At 55.4% G+C, this 23,671-nt stretch overlaps 1 protein-coding gene and 1 long non-coding RNA gene across 5 annotated transcripts; both read right to left on the bottom strand.

The window, feature by feature from the left end:
• Positions 1–4,148: 4,148 nt before the first annotated feature.
• On the bottom strand, positions 4,149–5,379 carry LOC144578566 (uncharacterized). The gene is made up of 2 exons (XR_013524577.1): positions 5,189–5,379; positions 4,149–4,811 (listed from the first exon to the last, which is right to left on the bottom strand). It is a non-coding gene; the product is annotated as an uncharacterized LOC144578566 (long non-coding RNA).
• A 1,498-nt stretch (positions 5,380–6,877) lies between these two features.
• Positions 6,878–17,180, bottom strand: MAPK8IP2 (mitogen-activated protein kinase 8 interacting protein 2). Of its 4 annotated transcripts, none has more exons than XM_035274755.3 (12): positions 17,090–17,180; positions 16,112–16,217; positions 14,521–14,796; positions 14,295–14,388; positions 12,932–14,176; positions 12,496–12,571; positions 12,205–12,377; positions 12,015–12,124; positions 11,197–11,304; positions 10,983–11,053; positions 8,173–8,271; positions 6,878–7,724 (listed from the first exon to the last, which is right to left on the bottom strand). In XM_035274755.3, exons 1-12 carry the CDS (start codon positions 17,152–17,154, stop codon positions 7,652–7,654), a joined length of 2,496 nt encoding a protein of 831 aa, XP_035130646.2. In that variant the 5' UTR covers positions 17,155–17,180; the 3' UTR covers positions 6,878–7,651. The 4 variants fall into 4 exon arrangements, with proteins under 4 accessions (XP_035130646.2, XP_035130656.2, XP_035130657.2 ...); XM_035274765.3 differs by having other exon boundaries at positions 12,932–14,173; XM_035274766.3 differs by having other exon boundaries at positions 12,932–14,140.
• Between the last annotated feature and the right edge of the window lie 6,491 nt (positions 17,181–23,671).

The raw sequence follows: 23,671 nt of genomic DNA, 5'->3' as shown, positions 1-23,671 counted from the left end.
ATGCACCTGAGATTTCAGTGTGATAGAAGTCACTACCTCTGGAAGGATAGGGTGTGTGGAATTGCCTGACCAGGGACACCAGAGAACCTGGGGGTACTGTAAATGTTCCAGATCTTGAGAGGGCATTACATGATGCATGCATATGAATCAAGCAGTCAAGTCACACACATAAGATGTGCACACTTTATGATGTCATAGTGTATTTTCTTTCTTTTTTTTTGAGGCAGAGATGGAGTCTCACTCCGTCACCCAGGCTGGATGCAGTCGCGCAATCTCGGCTCACTGCAACCTTCACTTCCCAGGTTCAAGCAACTCTCCTGCCTCAGCCTCCGAGTTCTGGGATTACAGGCACTCACCACCATGCCCGGCTAATTTGTTTGTATTTTTAGTAGAGATGGGGTTTCATCACGTTGGCCAGGCTGGTCTCGAACTCCTGACCTCATGATTCACCCACCTTGGCCTCCCAAAGTGCTGGGAATACAGGTGTGAGCAACTGCGTTTGGCCTATGTATTTTCTATTTCAGTAACAATCTAACCATGATAAATGCTACAAAGGAAGGGTACCTGGTTTTACAAGCACATAACCTTGAAGTGGGGGTGGAAAGATAAATGAGCCTCCCATTGCCTGAGCTCTGAGGGGTGTTCAAATGCACTCTGCACCCAACGTTGGAAAGAGAAGCAGATTTTCCCACTCCCCCATTCCTCTTTCGGTTTTGCTCTGATTTGTTTGTGTGAAGAAATGCTTGTTTTTTATCATTAAGCTATTTTAGCTGGATGCACCCTCCTCACACAGGCATGCACACTTATGTGTGTGCACACATGTAGGCAAACAGAAATACCCATACTCACACACACAGGCACTCACACACATGTGCAGGCACTCACGTGCACACAAACTATGCACTCACACATGCACAGTCACACACACATGCACAGGCACTCACTCATGTGCAGGCACTCACGTGCACACAAACTATGGCACTCACACATGCACAGTCACACACACATGCACAGGCACTCATGTGCAGACACTCACGTGCACACAAACTGCACTCACACATGCACAGTCACGCACACATGCACAGGCACTCATGTGCAGGCACTCACGTGCACACAAACTATGCACTCACACATGCACAGTCATGCACACATGCACAGGCACTCACTCATGTGCAGGCACTCACGTGCACACAAACTATGGCACTCACACATGCACAGTCACGCACACATGCACAGGCACTCACTCATGTGCAGGCACTCACGTGCACACAAACTATGGCACTCACACATGCACAGTCACGCACACATACACAGGCACTCACTCATATGCAGGCACTCACGTGCACACAAACTATGCACTCACACATGCACAGTCACGCACACATGCACAGGCACTCACTCATGTGCAGACACTCACGTGCACACAAACTATGCACTCACACATGCACAGTCACACACACATGCACAGGCACTCACTCATGTGCAGGCACTCACGTGCACACAAACTATGGCACTCACACATGCACAGTCACGCACACATGCACAGGCACTCACTCATGTGCAGGCACTCACGTGCACACAAACTATGCACTCACACATGCACAGTCACACACACATGCACACTCATGTGCAGGCACTCACGTGCACACAAACTATGCACTCACACATGCACAGTCACACACACATGCACATGCACTCACGTGCACACAAGCTTGCATATGCATGCGTATTTGTGCTGACATGCTGTTACTGTGGCCCCAAAAGCTTGCCACAATGTCCCTGCACTTCCCTTTCTTCACTGCCACTGGTGATTTACAAAACAGCCCCTTTCCTGTGAGCCTAAGATAATCCACTCACCAGGCTGGCAGTCATCCATTCCCACAGAGCAGCTTCCTCGGGGAGCCCAGTGTCCTCTCGAAGGGGCTAAGTGTGTTTTGGAATGTACAGAGCAAACAAACAAGTTGATTCTGTGGCTTCCCCTCAGGTGCATTAGGAAGGAAGAGGAGATATCCGGAGCCCAAGCGACTGTGTGAATGACAGGATGAGGGGCGGCTCCTGCAGGGAAACCCTTCTCCCCCGCCGCCCTGTGGCCCCTCCTTGCCCGTGTGCTCACTTGTCCCCCATGTGACCAGAAGGGGGAGCCCAGGGAACGTTTCAACAGAAGAATGTTTAAATTTCCCTCTGAGGCTGGGCGCGGTGGCTCAAGCCTGTAATCCCAGCACTTTGGGAGGCTGAGGCAGGCAGATCACAAGGTCAAGAGATCCAGACCATCCTGGCCAACATGGTGAAACCCCATCTCTACTAAAAATACACAAATTAGCTGCTTGCCTCACTGCAACCTCTGCCTCCCTGATTCAAGCAATTATCTCGCCTCAGTCTCCAGAGTAGCTAGGATTACAGGGGCCCACCACCACACCCAGCTAATTTTTGTATTTTTAGTAGTGACGGGGTTTCACCATGTTGGCCAGTCTAGTCTCAAACTCCTGACCTCAGGTGATCCGCCCACCTCAGCCTCCCAAAGTTCTGGGATTACAGGCATGAGCCACTGCACCCGGCCATAACTTTTATATACACTGGGAAACAGAAAATGTGTGTGGCTCATTTTATTGCAATCAGTTTTATTGGGGCGGTCTAGAAGCAAACCTGCAAAATCTCCAGGGTATGCCTGCAACAACCTCTGCTATTTTGCTTTTATCTTTTGCCTTAAATCCTTGATTCCCCTAACCTCCCTCTGCCTTCAACCCTCATGTAAAAGGGAGAATGGAAAAAATACACCAAAATATTAGGAATAGTCGTCTCTGGGTCTAAAATACAGTTGATTTTAGCCTTTCTTCTATTGTCTGCAGTCTCCAAAATGCCTATAATGACGTTTACTCTTTATAGGGAAAGTTAATCTCTTCAGAATAAAGAGAGAAATCCTACTACAGCATTTATATAGATAATAACTCACCCAAGCACTGCCCTTATGATAGCCTTATGGGGTGGCATTTTTCTTTTTTTTTGGGGGGGGTGTGGCATTTTTCTTGAGACCAAATAACTTTTTTGTTTGAGTTTGATTAATTTATCTTAACTTTTTTCTTGTTCTTTTCACTGTGGATATTTCTATTTGCATTTGGAGGTCTCTAATAAGCCGCAAATAATACTTCGAAAAATTAAGACTTACTTGCTGCATGAATTAAGGGATGAGAAACACCCTCAGCTCAACTTCAGCAAAAACGACTTAACGTTTTTTGTTTCCTTTCAGCATTTTTTAACACATAGTTTCTCACATACTAAGTACGATCCTGCCTATTTTCTTTCTTTTTCCTTTCCTTTCCTTTTCTCTCTCATACTTTTCCTTCTTTCTTTTTGTTGTTAAGACAGGGTCTTGCTCTTCCCAGCTGGAGTGCAGTGGCAGGATCGCAGCTCACTGCACCATGAACCTCCTGGACTCAAGCTATCCTGCTACCTCAGCCTCCCAAGTAGCTGGGATCACAGGTGTGTGCCACCATACCTAGATAATTTTTTTGTTTTTTTTGTTTGTTTGTTTGTTTTTGTAGAGATGGGAGTTTCGCTGTGTTCCTCAGGCTGGTCTTGAACTCCTGAACTCAAAGGATCGGCCAGCCTCGGCCTAGCAAAGTGCTGAGATGACGTAGTAGCATGAGCAGCTGTGCCTGGCAATTTATTTTTGTTTAATAGCATAACAGATACTTTCAGTATAATTACAAATGTTGGCAAGTCAACTTTTTTTTTTTTTTTTGAGACAGAGTCTCCTTCTGTCACCAGGCTGGAGTGCAGCGGCACGATCTCAGCTCACTGCAACCTCTGCCTCCAGTTTCAAGCAATTCTCCTGCATCAGCCTCCCAGGTAGATGGGACTACAGGTGCCCGCCACCACCCCTGGCTAATTTTTTGTATTTTAGTAGAGACCGTGTTTCACCATGTTGGCCAGAATGGTCTCCATCTCTTGGCCTTGTGATCCGCCTGCCTCGGCCTCCCAAAGTGCTGGGATTACAGGCGTGAGCCATCACGCCCCAACAGCAAGCACGCTTCTTTTTACATCTGGTCAGTATTTCAATAGGTAAATATACCTTAATCAATTGACCCTATTGGTCAATATTCAGATTATCTTTATGCTTACATTATTTCAAACAAGAATGCAATAAACACTTTTCTGTAGAACGCGTTTTATTTAGGATGCCATCCTTGGCCTAGATTGGCAGAAGCGGGAGGCAACTCGCAGTGCCTCCTGCCAGTGAGCCAGGTGTTCTGCCAGGTCCTGGGAGGACCTAAGGTTAGCAGCTCAGCGGAGCAGCCAGGGGAGCAACCAGGAGCGAGTCCTCGGAAAGCCCAAGGCCAGAGCCCGGGAGAGCCCAGAAGGACAGGAGGTCACCCCTCACGAAGGGTGAAGAACCTTCCAGAGGTGAAGAACTCACGAGCATGTCAACAGCCATCAGAAACAAACAGGAAAGGGCAGCAGGTGCGCCCAGGAACCCAGAGGCTCCCAGAGCAGAAGTGGACGCAGGGGTTGGGGCAGGTCATGCTGAGGTTCAACAGGCACCTGCTTTGGAGCTGACCAGAGAGAGGGATCTGCTTCGGCTCTGTTTAAAAACCCTGGCCTGGGTGTGGGTGCAGGTGGATTTGCAGGTGCAGTGAGGCAGCGGCGGATGGAGCAGGCTGTTTGTGCACGAAGATCCAGGAGGAAACTCAGGGTGATTTGGTCCAGGCAGACGAGGGGGAAATGGAGCCAGGGGCAGACGTAAAGGTGACGGGTGAGGGTTAGGGTGACAGGAGGGAGGAGTCGGGAGTGACCAGGGCCTGCAGCTCAGCTGACTGGGAAAGACCATAAAACAGAGCATACATGAATGCAGGGGTGGGCAAGGGCTCCTGTGAGTCTGAAGTGACTGTGAGTGGTGCCCTGTGGGCAGCCACAGTGGCCCTCACAGCTCATTCTGCAGAGCACCACCCCAGTGAGCAGCTGAGGAAGTGCCCCTGGAGATCAGCTGGGAGTGGCCAGTGGTCTGCACAGGGGGCAGCTGCCAGGGCCCTGAGCACAGACACCCTCGAATCTGTGGGAGGGATGAAGCCAGTGAGGGAGACCCCAGGGACCACCAAGCCCGGAATGAGGCCTGGAGGGCGGCCAAGCTCAGAGGAGACCCTGAGATTGGAGAACTGCGGAGAGGTGGCAGACAGAGAGGTGAAGAACTCACGAGCATGTCAACAGCCGTTGGAAGGGCCCGGCTGGAGGGAAAGGTTAACCACGGGACCTGGAGACATGTTGCGGGGCGAGGCCAGGCCGGGCAGGGGCGGGGACGGGGGTGCCGGAGGGCAGGGCTTGGAGAATTCTCACCTGAGTGGAAGAGCAGAGGGAGGAGATGGGTGGGTGGCAACGGTTTCCAGGCTGCAGCTAGAAGGGACTCAGAGCCACAGCCTGAATCCCCGAGCACAGGGGGCACAAGTTTCAAACCCAGTGGGGCCATCTGCCTCTTTATAGCTTTATCTTAATTAATAGGAATGTTTTCTCATACACGTTCTGTGTTTCTGTTGTGCCACTGGTCACATCATGGATCTCTCTGGAGTCTCGGGTCTGTGCGCTGCACGGGCGCTAAGTCTCTGGATCATGATGCATTTCCCTACACTGCAGCTATTTTTCTGTTTGTTGGCTCCGTAGAGATGTGTGTTTTACGGACCACACTTTTTAATGTTTATCTGTAAGTTTGTGTAACCTTCCCTTAGCTCACTAAGGAGCCTTCACCGGTTGTCTTGCTGGTGCTGCACGAATTCTGGGCTCAGACAGAGGGACCCAGGCCATGTTGATCCCTGCCTGGCAGGTGGGCTCACCCAGGAGGGCCTGGGAGGGCATCTACAGCCATCTAAGGGCATAGTGGAAAAGTCACCTATTTTCTTCTGGCTTTCTCTGGAGAATTTTTTAAATACCAAATTTAAGATCCAAGTAGGGCCGGGTGTGGTGGCTCACGCCTATAATCCCAGCACTTTGGGAGGCCAAGGCGGGTGGATCACGAGGTCAAGAGATTGAGACCATCCTGGTCAACAAGGTCTCTATTAAAAATACCAAGATTAGCTGGGCATGGTGGCGTGCGCCTGTAGTCCCAGCTACTCAGGAGGCTGAGGCAGGAGAATTGCTTGAACCCAGAAGGCAGAGGTTGCAGTGAGCCGAGATCGTGCCATTGCACTCCAGTCTGGGTAACAACAGCGAAACCCCGTCTTAAAAAAAAATAAAGATCCAACTAGATTGTTTTTCTTTTTCTTTTTCTGAGATGGAGTCTCCCTCTGTCACCCAAGCTGGAGTGCAGTGGCACGATCTCAGCTCACTGCAACTTCCACCCCCCAGGTTCAAGCGATTCTTGTGCCTCAGCCTGCTGAGTAGCTGAGATGACAGGTGTGCACCACGACGCCTGGCTAATTTTTGTATTTTTTGTAGAGAGAGGGTTTCACCATGTTGGCCAAGCTGGTCTCAAACTCCTGACTTCAGGTGATCCACCCACCTCAGCCTCCCAAAGTGCTGGGGTTACAGGCATGAACCACTGTGCCCAGCCAGATTGTTTCTCAAGGAGTTCATGCCCCAACTACACACTGACCTGAGCCATGCTGGCCCTCAGTCCGTGCATATGGAAAGGATAACCATTGTGCAGCCTCAGCTTCCTCTGTGGCCAAAAGAGTATTTGGGGAGAATTCCCATGGGTGCTTCTAGATATGGCACCTCAAATGAGGCCCCAGAGCAGCACTGCAGGGACCTTCTGCACAATTTCGGGAAGCACTAAAAGGGTGAGATTCCTATGATCCCCCACCTCATCACTGGAGTCTCTCTGTCCCCACCACCATGGGCAGCCCCTGGGCGCCTGGCCCCACGTCTCAGCACCCCCTAGAAACAGCCAGTGTCACACCAAGCAGAGAGTTTATTGAGGCCATGGGCGGGGCCCAGGTACACAGCGTGGGGCGTGCGTGGGGCGGATGCACGCTGGACTGCAGGGGTACACTAGCGGCGGCAAGCGGAGGAGTATGGGGGGCCCAGGAGGGGCACCCTCCTCCTAGCAGCATCTGGGGACTTCAGGTGAGCATCAAGAACCACTCCTAACCTCCACAGGACTATTTTGGGAACCCTCCCTGCTTCCCCCTGAGCTCTGTGTGGGGTGGCGGTGGTGTGAGGAGGCCCCTCTTGTCCCTGTGGTTGAGGATGGGATGATCCCTTGAGATCACTATAAAAATTAAAATTCCCTTATAAATCGCAGGGGAGTGGCAAGAGGGCATCACTCGGAAGGTGGCATTACCCGTCACCTAGAGCTGCGCCTCCTCCACACCGCTGAAGTTCTGACCCCAAAGTAAAGAATAGAGGGGAAGGTTTGCAGGCACAGAAAGGGGCAGAGACACCCAGGAGAGAGAAAAGGGAGGCTGGGGAGGGATGGAGGAGGACAACACAGAGAAAGAGCAGATCTGAGGAAAAGCGGGGGGAACGGGGGCTCCACTTTCCCGCAGCCCCCACAGCTGTGCCCTGGGGACCAAGGGCAAGAGTTCCCAGCCCGCAGACTCCTACAAGCATAAGGTCCCACGTCCCCCAATCTAGTCCTTGCCAAAGCCATGGTGGCCTCTTGAAACGTCCTCAGCCCCAGCTGCGCCTGGAGCAAATGGGCAGGAGACGGAGAGCAGTGGGAGGGCTACTCCAGGTAGATGTCCTCCGTGGGGCAGGCGTATGCCAGGTGCTCCTGGTAGTACTCCAAGAAGGCGCGGCTGGGGGAAGACAGTCCTCCACCAGCCACTTGGAGCCAGTCCTCAACCCCTAAACCACCTACTACAACACCTCTGAGTTCTCCCTCCTTCCTCCCTCGCTGCCATCTACAACCCCCAACCTGGGCATGGCCACGTCACTCTCTAGTCTGACCCTCAGCTCTCCTGGCCCAGCAATTCTACCCCTGCCAGGGTGTCTGTCCTCACCTCGCACCCAGGAACTGGCGCCTGTCCTCACCTCGCACCCAGGAACTGGCGCCTAGCCTCACCTCACACCCAGAAACCCTCCCAAATCATCACCCACCACTGCCCTCTCTACACAGCACATCCAGTTCTCCTTCCCCAGACCTCCCCTACAAGGCTCCTGCCCCCACCTGCTCCCCTCCGCATCCCCCATTCTCACCCCTGCACCCATTCTGCATCCCCACCCACACCCTGGGGCCCCACTCACCCCACACTCTGCGCCACTGGCCTCATGGATTCCTGGGAGACAAAGACATGGCAGGCGAAGCGGCTCAGCAGGGGGTGTTTGGTGATGAAGCCAAAATAGCTGTGGGCAAGTCAGTGTGGAGGGCACGTCAGAGTCCTGACCCAGACTTGGCCACCCCACAAATGATGCAGACAGAAGAGGCAGGAACAAAGGGCTTGGGGAGAGGGTAGGGGACAACAGGAGTGTGGGGGTCGCACAGTTTCAAGATTTGAAGTCGTCTTTTTTTGGTTTAACCCAAGCACAGGGCTGGGCACCTACAAAGAGTTCATGTGCTGAGTTGATTCTGTGATGACCAGGGCATCCGGCCCACTCTGTGGACACATCTCCCTTCTCTGAGCTGGCGCGGTCGCCCTCTGTGGCCCTGTTCAGGGCCTGCCCCAGGACCACAGAGCAAGGCTCTGCCCGGCTACTGGACCATGTCTCCTGCCAACTCAGGCCTCCTCCTGTGGGTCTTGCAGACTCACAGTCCCTTGCCCAGCTCTAAGGCAGGGCTGAACGTTACCCCTGGTCTGTAAAACCCTCTTGCAGTCTGTCCCTCACTCCCACTGGAAAGTAACTCCTCATTTGGCCTCACTCATGGAGTCACTGCCCAGCTCCTCCACATATGCTGTCTTCTCATCCCAGACATTAGCAAAAATCATGGTCCAGAGGGTGAGGCGGTCAGAGGTCTGCAGCAGGCCACACCGCCCCCCGAAACTGGCCAACCGTCCATTCCCCCATGGCTTTGGGGCTTTGCAGTTCTGCCAGATGGGAAGCCACATGATGGTCTGGTTGCCAGGACAGTGTGTGCACGCCGCCCACAGACAGAGCACAGGACCTGCCTGAAATGCTGCGTTCAAGTCATCAAGGCAATAAGCGCTGACCCACAGACCTGGCTTTCCGCGTTACTCAGGCACCACCTCAGTCCTTTCAATGAACTCACAGAAGCCTCACAGCAGCCCTCTGAAGTAGGGCCCTGATGGAGAGCTAGGCACAGAGGGTTGGGTGCTCACCCAGGACACAGCCAGGCTGGACAGCCCTGAGAGTCAAGGCTATAGTCTGTGATCCCAATATCACACATCCCAATGCCTGCCTGATCCCAACACAGCACACCCCACACACTCCTGACCTACCACCACTGCCACAACAAAACGAGTTAACCTTTCACTTCACACAGTTTCCTCCGTGCCTCCTTGTGGCGAGGGACCGGTGGGTGGGGGAGGGCCTGGGGTGACCAATATTAAAGGTCTGGGCCAGGGCAGCAGCTCCTGTCTCACCACAATCCCACTCCACATCTTGACCCCAAACCCCAAACTCCACTGACCACCTTCCTCTCAGGGAATTCTAGCTGGGGCCATGTCCAGCCCGAGGCCTCAGCTTCACCCACAGTTTCCTTCTGATGAGAAATTCAGGTTGTTCTTCCTCTCTTGGCAGTGCCCACTGTCCCAGTGGCCCCAGAGCTGGCCCCGCTGTCTGGTCTGAGCCCCCACACTGTGTCCCATCTCTCGAGTAGGGTCTCCACATGGAGCCCATCAGACCATCTCCGCCCTCGAGGGAACGACTAAAAAAGACCTCTGCATATTCCAGCAGGCAGTGCCCTCACTCTTGACTACGAGAGTCCACGTGGCTTCCAAGATGCCCTGATGTCTGTGCCATGCCTCAGTCCTACAGCACCACATCCTGCCTGCCTGTGAGCCTCTTCCTCCAACTCCCGCCAAGTCCTGTCCAGCCTCTGACTGGCTCTGTCTCTCTGCTTCCTGCCCGATCTCCTTCCTCTAGGGTGCTGGGATGCAGAGGGCAGGGGCCTGTGCCTGGAGGGAAGCCGGCAGCCCGGCTTGGCCCGCTGCTCCTGTGCCAGCATCCCCTCCTCCCCTCCTCTCGTCCCCTCACCCTGCCTGACCATGCCCCTCATGTCTCAGTGATCTACCTGTTCCAATCTGGTATCTCCCCTCCAGGTCTCCCTCCTAAACTCCAGACCCATGGCGGCTCAGTGTCATTGTGTCTGTGATTGATCTGCATCCCCTCTTGGTGTGTGGGCTGCAGTCCAACCATCCCCAGGGAGATGTCACCCTGGTCTCTTCCAGGTCAGCCTCTACAGCCATCAACCTAGGTCCTGCCTGTGTTACCTCTTCAGTGCCTCTTGCATCTACACACTTGGTCTTAGGACATGTAGAACCCGTATAACCTCAGCAGCCACTAGGTTCCCTTCCAGCAGCACCTGCATCAAAGCAGTTGGCCAGTGGCCAGAGCCAGCATGTCAACCTGACTGCATCACCTCCTTCCATTAGGAGCCTTCTATGGCCTCATTACCAGCAGGGTAAGTACAGCTCCTTGGCATAATCGAAAGGGTCCAGGTCTCCACTGACACTTCTAGCTACTACCCTTACTCACAGGCCTCAGAGCCTGTAGCGCCCCCCCAGTGCATCCCACACCCTTGGCTCAGCTGGACCCCACCAGGTAGAGCCACTTCCCCATCCCTGTCGCCTGCTGTTTTTCCAGGCTGGCCATCCTGAGCCCCAGGAGGACTGGCCCACCTCTGGGGGTCTGCTCCCCAGGGCCCACTCAGGCATGCTCCATACCCAAAGCAGCTGCTCATGTCCTTTGCCCGTGTGTCTCTCTCCACCCAGACCAGATGCAAGCCCGTCTGACCTGCACCTCCCGAGTCCAGCTCAGAGTGGACATCACTGCATGCTCAGCTCACAGAGCCAGGTGGGTGCAGGTGGAGCTCTTGGGGTCGGGTATGAGCAGCCCTCAGGGTTTGTGGGGACTCTGGGGGACGGTTAGGCTCTCACCAGCTGTTGCGGGGGTGGCAGCCGCAGAATGAGATGTTCTTCATCTGGAAGAAATGGCTGCAGCGCTGGAACTAGAGCAGAAGGGGCAGGAGCCCGTGTCAGAAAGGCCTGGGGCCACTCCTGCCTCCTGCCTGCTGGATGCCCCTGCCAGCCCGGCCCTGTCAGACTCCTCAGCCTTACCCTACCCCCCGACCCCAGTCCCCCACACCCCCACCTCGGGGCCTCCTCCACTCAGACTCAGCTTGACTCCCCGAAGAGAGATCTCGAGGTCACAGGAGGCAGGAGGGCGCAGGTGGACGGTCAGTTTCCGGGCAGTGGCGATCTAAGGAAGAAGTTGGGGGAGAAGAGGGTCTTGAGGAGCCCACAAGGGCCACTTTCTTTCCCCTTGGTGGGACTATGCCTCTGCTCCTTTTAGCTTATGTTCACAGACACTCCTGTTAAGGACCCCTGAGATGCAATTCTGGAAGATATAGGGGGTGGGCTTGGCCACTCCTCAGGCTCAGGAGGAGCGGTCACCTCTCTGCAGTCAGCTTGCTTCATCTTCCCTCTGCTCCTCTAGGCAGACTGCTGCGCTTGGCTCAGGAGCCAGGAACACAGACCCCACCCACCCTGGCCTCTTCACTGCCTGCCCCATGAGTGAGTTGGAGCTCTCAGATGCAGGGCTGGTCTGCTCTGCTCCCTACAGCCCCCAGCCTCAGTCTCAGGACTGCTGGATGGGCAGGTGCTCACTAATGTCCACTGAGTAGATGACTCTCAGGGAAGGGGCTGTGAGAGCTGGTCTCAATTTCAGACAGGAAGAGGAAGGGCTGATGGCAGTGCCTGGAAGGTCTGTGGCCCAGAGACCCAGAGGTGATGAGGGAGAGTTGCTGAGCTCTGTCCTGGACTCACCTGCTCAGGCCTCTGAACCAGGGCCTGGGGCACCCACCCTGAGCTGCCCTCCCTGTAGGAAGTCGAGGCCCTGTGCCAGCCTGTGGTGCTGGTGTGGCTGCCATGCGGACCCTCAGCCTGTACTTGCCTGGCCTCCACACTGACCTTCTGCATGGCTGCACACAGGATGCCGTTTCCCTGGTGACAGGGCACCTCCACAGAGCCCAGGAACTGCACATCGAAGCGCTCCACCCAGCAGGGGCTCCGTTTGCTCCCTGGGAGGCACAGAGGGCCCAGGTCAGTCAGGGGCAGAGCATCTGGGGTGACAAGCCATCCCTCAGGGTTGGGGCCTCACCCAGCAGGTCCTTGGCAGGGCCAGGCACCGCATGGGCGTAGAAGGCGGGGAACACCCCTCGCTCCCCTGTGCGCATGTTGAAGCCTCGGAACCAGAAGTCATCCTCCTCCGCCTCCACCAACACAGGGTCATCCACATCCAGCTCCAGCTCGTCTGGATGCCGTGGGATGAACCTGCCATTGGGAGACAGGTCACTGGGGAGGCAGGCAGGGCTGAGGGTCATGTCCACTGGTGTCCTGTGATGCCACGGACTGAGGCTGGGGCCACTACCAGCAAGGAGGGAGGCTGTACCTGAACACAGCCCGGTGCGTCTGCTCTCGCTCCTCACCGTTGACCAGACAGGAGAAAAGGCCAAAGGACTCGGTGCCTGAGAGATGCGGCAGGACAGAGGTGGGGGGCACGCGAAGACAGAGGCAGCAAGGCAGAGTGGGGGAAGGAAGGTGCTTAAAGGCCTGGCCTTGGGCAGAGGCCAAATCCCCTCCCCTCTGCAGTCTGATGTGGGTGTCCTGGGAGGGGAAAGGGACTGAGGCAGAGCAGGCCACCTCTTACCATGTCCTGGGTGGGAGAGTGTGGCCAGCCCTGACCACGGCCAGACCCTCAGGTGGCCCAGACTTGACCATGGCCAGACCCTCAGGTGGCCCTGGGAACTGTGGGGCACCTGTGGGACTAGGGCGAGGGAGTGCAGATATTCCTCGGGCCACCCCCATTTTACCCGCCTCTCACTCACTGGAGGACCTAGATGTGCTGTTGACGAAGACATTGAGGAACTTCTTGGAGAAAGTGAGGTCAGGGCTGTCGGGCGAGGAGTCCCCCGGGACCTGACTGCCGCCTAGCAGCGCAGCGCCTGCCTCCTCCTCACTGGCCTCCCCGCCGCTGTCCTCCTCGCTGTCGTGGCCCAGGCCGGCGCAGCGCCTCAGGCTCACCAGCTCCAGCTGCGTGTGCTCGTCCACCACCAGCGTGTACTTGACAGCGTCGTACACCAGTGAGGCGTCCCGCGGTGCTGAGGGGCCGGTACCCCTGCCCCCAGGGGGGCCCACACTGTCCTCGGCCTCCTCCTCATCTTCGTCGTCCTCTTCGTCCTCCTCCTCGGAGCAGGCGGCAGAGCAGGCTCGGCCGGGGCGGGCGGCGCGGCCGGGCGCGGCCCACAGCGGCGTGATGGTGTCGCGCGTGGGGTTGCTGAGGAACAGGCAGGGCCCGGGCTGCGCCGGGCCGGGCCGAGGCGCGGCGGGTGCGGGCGGCGGCGGCGCGCACAGCGTCTCCATGTCCACCAGCTCCACACCGCCGGGCCCCGTGGCCGCCTCGGGGTCCTGGGAGTCCTGGGCGACCCCGCCGGCCGGAGACACGGGCTCCCCGGGCTGGCGCTGCGCAGGAGACAGGCACTGGCTGGGGCAGCGAATGGGCGAGGAGCCCTCGGAGATCATGCGGCTCACCAGGTTGCTGAGCAGCCAGGGCGAGTCCGCGTCCTCGCTGAGGTCCGGCTCCGACTCAGACCCCGACTCGTACTCGCTGTTGGTGTCGTCGGGGCCCACGGGCAGGAAGGCGGGGCGGCGCGGGGGTTCGCGCAGGGGCTCCGGCTCCGGCTCGGGCTCCGGCTCCGAGGCGGGCGACGAGGCCTCCTCGATGGAGTTGGTGAGGTGCGAGGAGCGGCCGCTGCTGCTGCTCCCGCCATCGCTGCTCAGCTCCAGCTCGGTCTCCGAGATGGACGAGATCATGCGCCCCAGGCGCGCGCCGCCCGCGTCCTCCGAGTCGGAGCCCGGCGAGGACAGCTCCTGGCTGCTGCGACGTCCCCCGTGGCCCCCGCTCGAGCGGCTTCTCAGGTCAGCCTCGATGCCGGGATCTGAGGAGGGCGAAGTCCCCCCTGGCGCCGGGGGCTCCGCAGGCTGGTTCCCTTCGCAGTCGCAACCAGGGCGCACCGGCGACTGCGCCCCGCCAGGCCCTGCATCCGTGGGAGGGAGGGGGCCAGGGAGCTCTGCTGGGCGGGGAGGTGGGGTCACCCTCTCACTAAGATCCAGACCTCTTCCAGCAGCCAGCCCATCCTCCCTCCCCTCCTTCCGCGCTTCCCGGTGCCCCGCGGGCCCACCACCCCTCACCTCTGAGGGCCTCCTGGGCAGGTGAACACAGCACTGTCTCCTTCCAGGAGGCAGGAGGCACCAGGTCAAAGCCTCCATTGTTGTTCAGGGAGTCCTGGGGTGGAAGGATATGGCGGCGGTCCTGAGAAGGGCCTCCAGCTCCCAGGGGTGAGCAGGGCTGGCTGAAGAGTCCCAGGGGCTCTGAACCCAGGCTGAGCTCCAGGGAGCTGTTGGTCAGGGCACTCACCTGGGTTCCCAGTGTGGTCAGATGGAGCGTGGTGGGCCGGTGCTTCTGGGGCTCCTCCAGGGAAGGGGAGGGGATAAGGGGCCTGGGGGCAGGTGCCTCTGAGCCAGGGTCTCCTCCCTCCTGGCCCTCCCCATCTCCCTCCTCGTCCTCCTCCTCCTCTTCGTCGTCCTCATCGTCCTCCTCTTCATTGTCATCGATCATCTCAAACTCCTGGAAGTCATCCTGGAAGGAGCAGATGGGGTGCGGCTGCTCCGAGCGCCCCAGGGAGAGGCTGTCCTGCAGGACAGAGGGAGATGGCAGGGCTGGGCCAGAGGGCAGCAGCGGCCCAGAGGCCCAGGTGCTAGGAGAAGGGAAAGCAGAGTCAAAGTCAGTCAAAGGAGAGCCCCTTCCAGCTCTCTCTGCCCCTCCGTCTTCAGAGAGATGTTTTCAAAATCTGCTTAAGACACCTCGGGATCACTCCAGATCTTGGGAAGGGCCCAAACTCTACAGCTGAACCACAGGGATTCTTAGAGCAGCCCCAGCCCACCTTTTAGACTCACTGCAAAACCCCATCACGTTTAACAACAGCACTGTGTTCCCTTCACAGCATTTTAACACAACTGACAGTTACTGGGCATGGTTTTTGGTCTGTTGCAAGCCCCACCAGGGCAGGGTCATGCCCATGTTGTGCTCTGGTGCACCCACCCCCGAGAATAAGACCTGGGGCTCAGCGGATGTTCGGTAAATATCAAACACATGCATACATGGAGAGACAGCCTGCACTCTGAGGATTCACAATTTTGCACCAACCCCAGGGCCTTTGGCACAGTGAATCCCCATGCTGGCAGTTCTCCTCCCTTCCCTCCTACCTACCCCATCTGCCTGGCTCTGCTAACCTCAGGGCATGGTTGACATTTCCTCTGGAAATTCTCCCTGATTCCCTCAGTGTGGATTGGGTTCTCTTCCCCCTCATGGAACTTAGGTCCCTGTTGGAATGCCACCCTTGACATATGGGCAGCCATTGTCCCTTACAAGTCTTTCTCCCCTACTAAGTTGCAGCTCTGGAGGGCAGCCGTCTTGTTCCACTCCCGGCACCTGGAAGCCCCCAGCACTTGCCACATGGCAGTTGCTCAGAAATGTTCTTGAATAAATGAAAACAGAAATGTGAAGAGACAAGGAGGAGAAGCAGCAGATGAAGGAGAAAAGATTTCAGCAGGGGGAGACATGAGACAGACAGATGGAAGTCGCAGAAGGGGGGACAGGGCTACAGAGGGTACAAGGTTGTGATGGCAGCTGGCAGGGGTTAGATCTTTCTGGGAGGGATCTGAAGACAGAGGGCACCCAAAGCAAAGGAACACCTCTCTGCCCCGGGCTGGCCACCGATGGGGTCAGGGAGAATGCTGGGGAAGGGCCTGCGTGGAGGCCTGCAGTGTGTTGCAATAAGAGAGGGTTGATACCAAGGAAACCTCAAGGGTTAGTGGGGAGGAGCCATCAGAGGATTCCCTGGTTCCAGGCTGAGCTCACACCCACCCGAAAACCCCAAGTGAAAGCTAAGAAGAGCCTGATGAGGCCCTCCCTTGAGCTGTATCTGTGCCCCTAACTATTCCCCCACCTTCTCACAGTGATCTGAGTCGTAGCTGAGGCCCAGGCCACAGTCATCAGTGATCTCAGACAGATCTTCGTCGTCAAATTCTTCCAGGCTTATGTCCTGGGGAGGCCTGGAAAGGAGACCAGGGTCAGAGTACCACCAGCCCTGGGCCCTGCCTGGGAACTGGTCCTGAGGATGGGGCAGAGGGAGGCCTCAGCTCCGGGGCCCGGTGGTCTCCACAGCCCCCAACTCCCGGAACACAGCCTGCCATCATCTTGACCCCCGAGCTCTGCTCTCCTGTGGCTCCCCTCCCCCATCAGAGCCAGGCCTGCCTGGAGGAGCCAGCCCTGCCCCCACCCCTCCCACCCCTCCCACCCTTCCTCCCAGGAGAGCCAGCAGTCTCTCCTCCCTCCGTTCCAGCTCCTGGCCCCTGGGGTCAGGGTCTGGCAGAGCAGGCAAGGGGGGAGCGGAAACTGCGGCGGCCGCAGATCGGGAGGGGTCGCGTCTGCTCTGGGAGGAGAGTCTGGCCTGTTTGTCTCCTCTCCAGCGGAGTGGGGCCTAAACCCAGAGGCACACCGTCCTCCCCACCCCAGTCCCTTCCCGCAGGGCTCCACTGTCTCCCGGCCCGGCCCGGCCTGGCCGGCCAGGTCCTGGCGTCCCCTGAAGGAGGCCAAGGCCACCGGGACACGCCGGGCCGGGAGGGTGTGCCCGCGTCCCGCCCGCATCCTCCCCCGCAGAGGGTCGGCCCAGGGCCTCCACGGTTGACAGGTCAGCGGCCCCGGCCAGGCGCGGCTCCGAATCCCAGCGGGGCCGGGGTGGGGGGGTCACTGAGGCTGGGGACGCGCGCTGAAGATGGAGGGAGCGGCAGCGGGTGGGGGTGGGGCGCCCGAGCCGAGGCTCAAGGACCGCAGGGGGCCCGGGCCGCGCCGGCGCGGGGGTTGGGGCGGCGGGTTCGGGGGTCCGGGCCGGGCTCACGGAGCGCGGGGGGCGCGGAGGGGATACCTGCAGCCCGGCGGCGACAGCGAGTGGAAGGTGGAGAGGGAAAACATCTCCGCGCGATCCGCCATCTTCTCCGGGAGAGGCCCGCTACTGCGGCGGGGGGTGCGGGAGCCTCGCCGCGCCCCGCGCCCGCGCTCGGCCCGCCCCGCTCACCTCGTGACACGCCTTGCGGCGCCCGCCCCGCGCACCTCGCCCGGACTCCGCGGCGGCGCGGGGAGGGCGGCGGGGGCGGCGGGGGAGGGACGCGGCCGGGGACGCTGGTTGGCGGAGAGGCGGCGGCGGCGCTGCCGGGCGCTGGTGGGGACAGACCGGGCGTGCGACGAGGATTCTTCCCGGGGAGGGGCGGGCGGGGAGGGGAGGGGCGGAGGCCGGGGAGGCAGCGCCGGGGTCCGCAGGCCTCGGTACGCAGCGGGCTGTTTCCTCCGGGGAGGGGCCGCGGCGGCCCCAGGACCCCCAGGACCCCCCAGGAACCCTCACGTGGCGCGGCCGGAGCTGGGCGGCCGCGGGGCGGGAGGCGGGAGGAGCTGTCCGCCGCCTGGTGCTGACCGGAGCTGTCCCCGCCGGGTGCTGACGGGGCTGCTGATCAGGCTGGATTCAGAGTCGAGGTGACGGGACTGAAGCTGGCGGGGCTCAAGCTGGACTCTGAGCGCTCAGTAGAGACGGCGCAGCCGGACAGAGGCACCGACCCGCACCGGGAGAAGGTACCACCCCGAGGCCACGTCCGCCCATCGGAAACACTTTTTCCTGGGCACGGTCTTGCTGGGCCTGTGTAGGGAGCTGACCCGCTCTGGCTGGAGATGGAGCCCTATGGGGAGGGCCGTGGTAGAAGTTGAGCTCGAGGGGGTGGCTGTGGGAGGAGGCAGGAGATCAGAGTTGAGGGCTCAGAACTAGGGAGACTGCGGAACACTGGCTTTTTTTTTTTTTTTTTTCTTTCTTTCTTTCTAAAATAGAGACCTGGTCTCTCTATGTTGCCCAGGTTGGCCTCAAGCTCCTGGGCTGAGCGATCCTCTGGCCTTAGCCTTCCAAAGTGCTGGACTACAGGTGTGAATCCCAGCACCTGGCTAAATATTGGCTAAGGAAGGAGGCTGGAGTTTCAACAAGAGTGCAATTCCTTTTCCCTCTTGCTAAAAGTTATGTGCTGTAAGATTTCTTCATGTCTTCGTTCTGTGGAAAATTATTTCTTCTTCGCCTTTTTTTTTTTTTTTTTTTTTGAGACAGAGTCTGTCGCCCAGGCTGGAGTGCAGTGGCGTTATCTCCACTCACTAACTTCCACCTTCCAGGTTCAAGCGATTCACCTGCCTCAGCCTCCCCAGTAGCTGGGATAACAGGCAACCACCACACCACACAGCTAATTTCTGTATTTTTAGTAGAGACAGGGTTTCACCATGTTGGCCAATGGTTTCGAACACCTGACCTCAGGTGATCCACACACCTTGGCCTCCCAAAGTGCTGGGATGACAGGTGTGAGCCACCGCGCCCGGCCTGGAAAATTATTTCCTAGGAAAGGATGAGGCACTTGAGTGACAAACAGCAGAAACTACATGGTGGAAGGAGCTCATGCAAGTTGAGAAGGGGTATCGCCATTCCAGCTCAGAGAGAGGCCTGTGGCCAGGGCCTGGTTGAGCATGCACTCTTTGGTACCCCATCACAGTTACATTTTGTGCCAATTACAGTATTCTAAGAATGGCATTTACTTAGCCGGGCACAGTGGCTTACACCTGTAATCCCAGCACTTTGGGAGGCCAAGGTGGGTGAGTCCCTTGAGCTCAAGAGTTTGAGACCAACCTGGGAAACATGTCTCCACCAAAAATACAAAAAATTAACTGAGCCCAGGAGGCTAAAGTTGCAGTGAGCTGAGATCACACCACTGCACTCCAGCCTGGGAGACAAAATGAGACCCCATCTCAGGAAAAAAAAAAAAAAAAAGCATTGACTAGTTTATGCCTCCTTGACTTGGGGTGACTTGAGAGAAGAGAGTGCCTGGCACACAGTAAGTGCTTAGCAAACATGTAAATGAATGAATGACAGAACTTATGGCTCTCGCCCAGTCTGGGGCATCAGGTTTTTGCCTTAACACTGTCTTCTCCATTTTAGAAGCACTAAGAACATTCCCCATTTCTGAGGTTTAAGGAGTCTGGGCCTATTCCCCATGCCCTGCCTTTCCTATAAAACTCCAGATCTCTTCCCAGGATTCACAAAGAGTTTGACCCCAACTTTCTGGACTTCATTTTCATACTGAGTCTTGTCATCAGATGGGTTTATCTGGACGTCCACATAAATGACCCATCCAACACCCTGGTCAGTCAGTTCCTTGACTTCTGATCTGTCAACAGTCTTTGATGCTCAACTATAGTGACCTCTCCCACAAACAGCCTCCAGGATCTACCTTCATCTGGAATTGCAGCAATCTTAAAAATCTTTTTTCTTTTATCTTTTTGAGACAGGGTCTCACTCTGCACCCCGGCTGGAGTGCAGTGGTGTGTACCTAGCTCACTGTAGCCTCAAACTCCTGGGCTCAAGGAATTCCCCTACTTCAGCCTCCTGAGTAGCTAGGACCACAGGCGCACACTACCACACCTGGCTGTTTTTAATTAAAAATATATATATATATATGGTCTCACTGTGTTACTCAGGCTTATCTTAAACTCCTGAGCGCAAGCAATGGCCTCCCAGAGTGCTGAGATTACAGGTGTGAGACATGGCATGCGACCTGAAGCCTTATCGCCTCAAATTTTGTCTTAGATCCTAACCCCTTCCTCAAGCCTCTCCCATTCCTTCCCTCCCTCTAATCAGATGGCCACTCTCGGATCCCATTAGCGTAAACACCATGAGATGGGGATCCCACCCCCAATTTTATCTGTGGACCTTCTGTCTTGCCCCCAGAGCACAGATGGAAGATGGTCAGCCTTAAAGTCTGAAAGAGTGGTGCCAATCTTCATTTTGCCACCAACTTTTTGAACATGGGCAAGTTACTCAATCCCTCCAGATCTTGGGTTCTTCCTCTGAGCAATGGTGCTGTGAGGACCACATACCATTGTGTAATAAGCCCCAGGCACAGGTACTGGTGTTTGTTCATGATCATTTAAGGCTCACCTTTCCCCTGCTCCTCACACTGGGGCCACGGCCTCCAGTCCTTCAGGACTGCTCTGTGCAGCTCAGGAATACATTGGTGAAAAGGCAGCACCTCTTTCCTGAGGGGCGTTATGCTCCTTACATCCTGCACATTTTATCAAATTTACATCTTCCTCGTGAGCTCCTCAGAGCAAGATCATATAGATGGACAAACAGAGGTCTATGGGAGCGGAACGATCCCTCCTTGACGTTCTCTCCCTCCGGCCTGTAAACCACGGGCACTGGGTTTTGCTTCCTGACCACCATCCATTGTCAGCGATCTTCCAGACTCCTCCTTCTCCTTCAATGACAAATCAAGATGTTGTGACCTGACTATTTTAACCCTTTTTTCCCTCTATGGTACATGAACAGCATAGACAGTACAAAGCACAAAACTGACTGGACCAATAAGGGAGAGTTGGAAAAGCAGCAGTTTCAACAATCCTGACCACAGCAATTCTGAAAAGTCAGAGAACATTTTCTGACAACTTTCTTAGAGATCAGAAAACAAATGAAAACTATCAGTGTTTTATTGTACTTATATTGCACAGAAATCACAAACACAAAATAAATATGCCAATGGTTAAAACTGCAAACAAAAACATTGAATAAAGACGAATTTTTTTTTTTTGAGACGGTTTTACTGTTGTTACCCAGACCGGAGTGCAATGGCACGATCTCGGCTCACCACAACCTCTGCCTCCTGAGTTCAAGCAATTCTCCTGCCTCAGCCTCCTGAGTAGTTGGGACTACAGGCACGCACCACCATGCCCAGCTAATTTTTGTATTTTTAGTAGAGACGGGGTTTCACCACGTTAACCAGGATGGTCTCGATCTCTTGACCTCGTGATCCACCCGCCTCGGCCTCCCGAAGTGCTCAGATTACAGGCGTGAGCCACTGCACCTGGCTTAAGATGAAAATTAAGAGTCCTACCTTAATCATGGGAAAGTTCTAATGTCACCATTTCCTTAATCTTCATTCTGCCCATATAGGTCTCTGACCACAACCTCCTACTTCTCTTGGTCTCTTGCTGGATTACTACAATACCCACATTAGAAAAAAATTATTATTTTTTGAGACAGGGTCTCGCTCTGTCACCCAGGCTGAAGTGTAGTGGTGCAATCTCAGCTCACTGCAACCTCTGCCTCCTGAGTTCAAGCAATCCTCCCACTTCAGTCCCCAGGGTAGTTAGGACTATAGGTATGTACCACCATACCTGGCTAATTTTTGCATTTTTTGTAGAGACAGGGTTTTGCCATGTCGCTCAGGCTAGTCTCAAACTCCTGAGCTCAAGCGATCCACTCACCTCAGCCTCCCAAAGTGCCAGGATTACAGGCATGAGCCACTGCACTTGGTCCTTTTTTTTTTCCTTTTTTAACTCCATAAGAAAAGTGCTTCAATTACTATTACTGTTTATCAAGTTATACTCAAATTTTGCGAATTAAAACAATTAAGTTGTTATTTACAATTGTTTGTTTCGAGGGCGGAAATTCAGGAAGGACTCCAATGGGAAGTTCTTGCCTGGGCCTCTTTCGAGGTTTGGTGGAAGTTGGAGGTGAGCTGGGCTCGAGGTCTGAGATGGTTCATTCCGAATGATGATGGAATGATGATGTTGGCAGAGGATGCTGAGTGTGAGCTGGGAGCTCTGCTGTGGCTGTCGCCAGCACAGCCACTGGGCACCCCAGCATGGTGGTCTCAGAGTAGAGTTTCTTCTTCTTCTTCGTTGAGACAGAATCTCACTCTGTCACCAGGCTGGAGTGTGCAGTGGCATGACTCACTGCCACCTCCACCTCCCGGGTTCAAGTGATTCTCCTAATTCAGCCCCTGGAGTAGCTGGGACTACAGGTGCCCACCAAAATACCCAGCTAATTTTTTGTATTTTTAGTAGAAACGTGTTTTCGCCATGTGGGCCAGGCTGGTCTTGAACTCCTGATCTCAGGTGATCCACCCACCTTGGCCTCCCAAAGTGCTAGGACTACAGGCATGAGCCACGGTGCCCAGCTAAGGGTAGAGTTTCTTACATGATGGCTGGTTCCCATCAGAGTGAGGGTCCTTGGAGGGCATGGCCTTTTCTGGTGTAACCTTGGAAATCCTATGGTGTCACTGCTGCCGTGCCTATTGGTCAAAGCAGTTGCAAGCCTACCCAGGCTCAAGAGGGGGGTCACAGACCCTACCCCTCCATGGGAAGGTTGTCAAAGAACTTGGGAGCTGTGTCATGAAATCACTACAAATCTCCAGTTCATTGAACTCACACTTTTCTCATCATCCACTCCAGTTTCTTGTCTGACATTAACCCTCTCAATCGTCAACTTGCCCTTCTCTTCTAGATCATTTCCATCAGCAAACAAGCACAACCTATGTTAAAGAACATAGTAATTCTCACCTGATGGTATCGGACATCCAAAATCATGGCATTTACAACACTGTTATGCTTAAAGGAAGTGACAATTTAAAAAAATCCTTCTTGTAGTTTAAGAAAGAAATCTCACACATAATTGTACCTTTCAGAAAGCAGATTCCTACCAGTGCTGAAGACGATTATAACATGCATCAGAGTTGAAGTTTTTTGTTTTGTTTTGGTTTTTTTGAGCCCAAGTCTCACTCTTGCCCAGGCTGGAGTTCAGTGGCGTGATCTCAGCTCACTCGGCAACCTCTACCTCCTGGGTTCAAGCGATTCTCCTGCCTCAGCCTCCCAAGTAGCTATGCCGCCATGCCCAGCTAATTTTTGTATTTTTAGTAGAGACAGGATTTCACCATGTTGGCCAGGATAGTCTCCATCTCTTGACCTTGTGATCCGCCTTCCTCGGCCTCCCAAAGTGCTGGGATTACAGGCTTGAGCCACCGCGCCCGGCCCGAGTTGAAGTTTTTTAAGAGATTGCTACTATCAGGAATTTTGGTTTTTTGTTTTGTGTGTGTGTGTGTGTTTTTTTTTTTTTTTTTTTTTTAGACAGTGTTTCAATCTCTTGCCCAGGCTGGAATGCAATGGTGCAATAATAGTTCACTGCAACCTCCACCTCCCAGGCTCCCATTCTCTCCCTTCAGCCTCCCAAATAGCTGAAACTATAGGTGTGCACCACCACACCAGGCTAATTTTTGTGTTTTAGTAGAGATGGGGTTTCACCATGTTGGCCAGGCTGGTCTCGAACTCCTGAACTCAAGTGATCCACCTGCCTCTGTCTCTCAGAGTGCTGGGATTACAGGCATAAGCCACCACGCCTGACCAGGAAATGTTTTAAATCTCTGAAATCTCAATGTCTTACTAGACTCCTTCATAGAACATACATGTCCAAAGACACTTACAATAAGTGAATAAAGAACAGGGTTATACACTTTCATGAAAGTCCGCACTGCAGCAGTGTTAAAAACCCAAGGAAGACAGCACTGGAGCCTGGACAAATCTCTCTCTGACTACACATTTTGGAGAGCTTTCCATTTACTGTGCTGAGTGCAAAGGGAACACTCCCAGGAAAGTG

This window comes from Callithrix jacchus, chromosome 1, assembly GCF_049354715.1.
Source record: "Callithrix jacchus isolate 240 chromosome 1, calJac240_pri, whole genome shotgun sequence".
In the NCBI taxonomy this organism is placed as follows: domain Eukaryota; kingdom Metazoa; phylum Chordata; class Mammalia; order Primates; family Cebidae; genus Callithrix; species Callithrix jacchus.
Note: the sequence above shows the minus strand (reverse complement) of the source record. Positions and strands in the feature narration are given on the sequence as shown.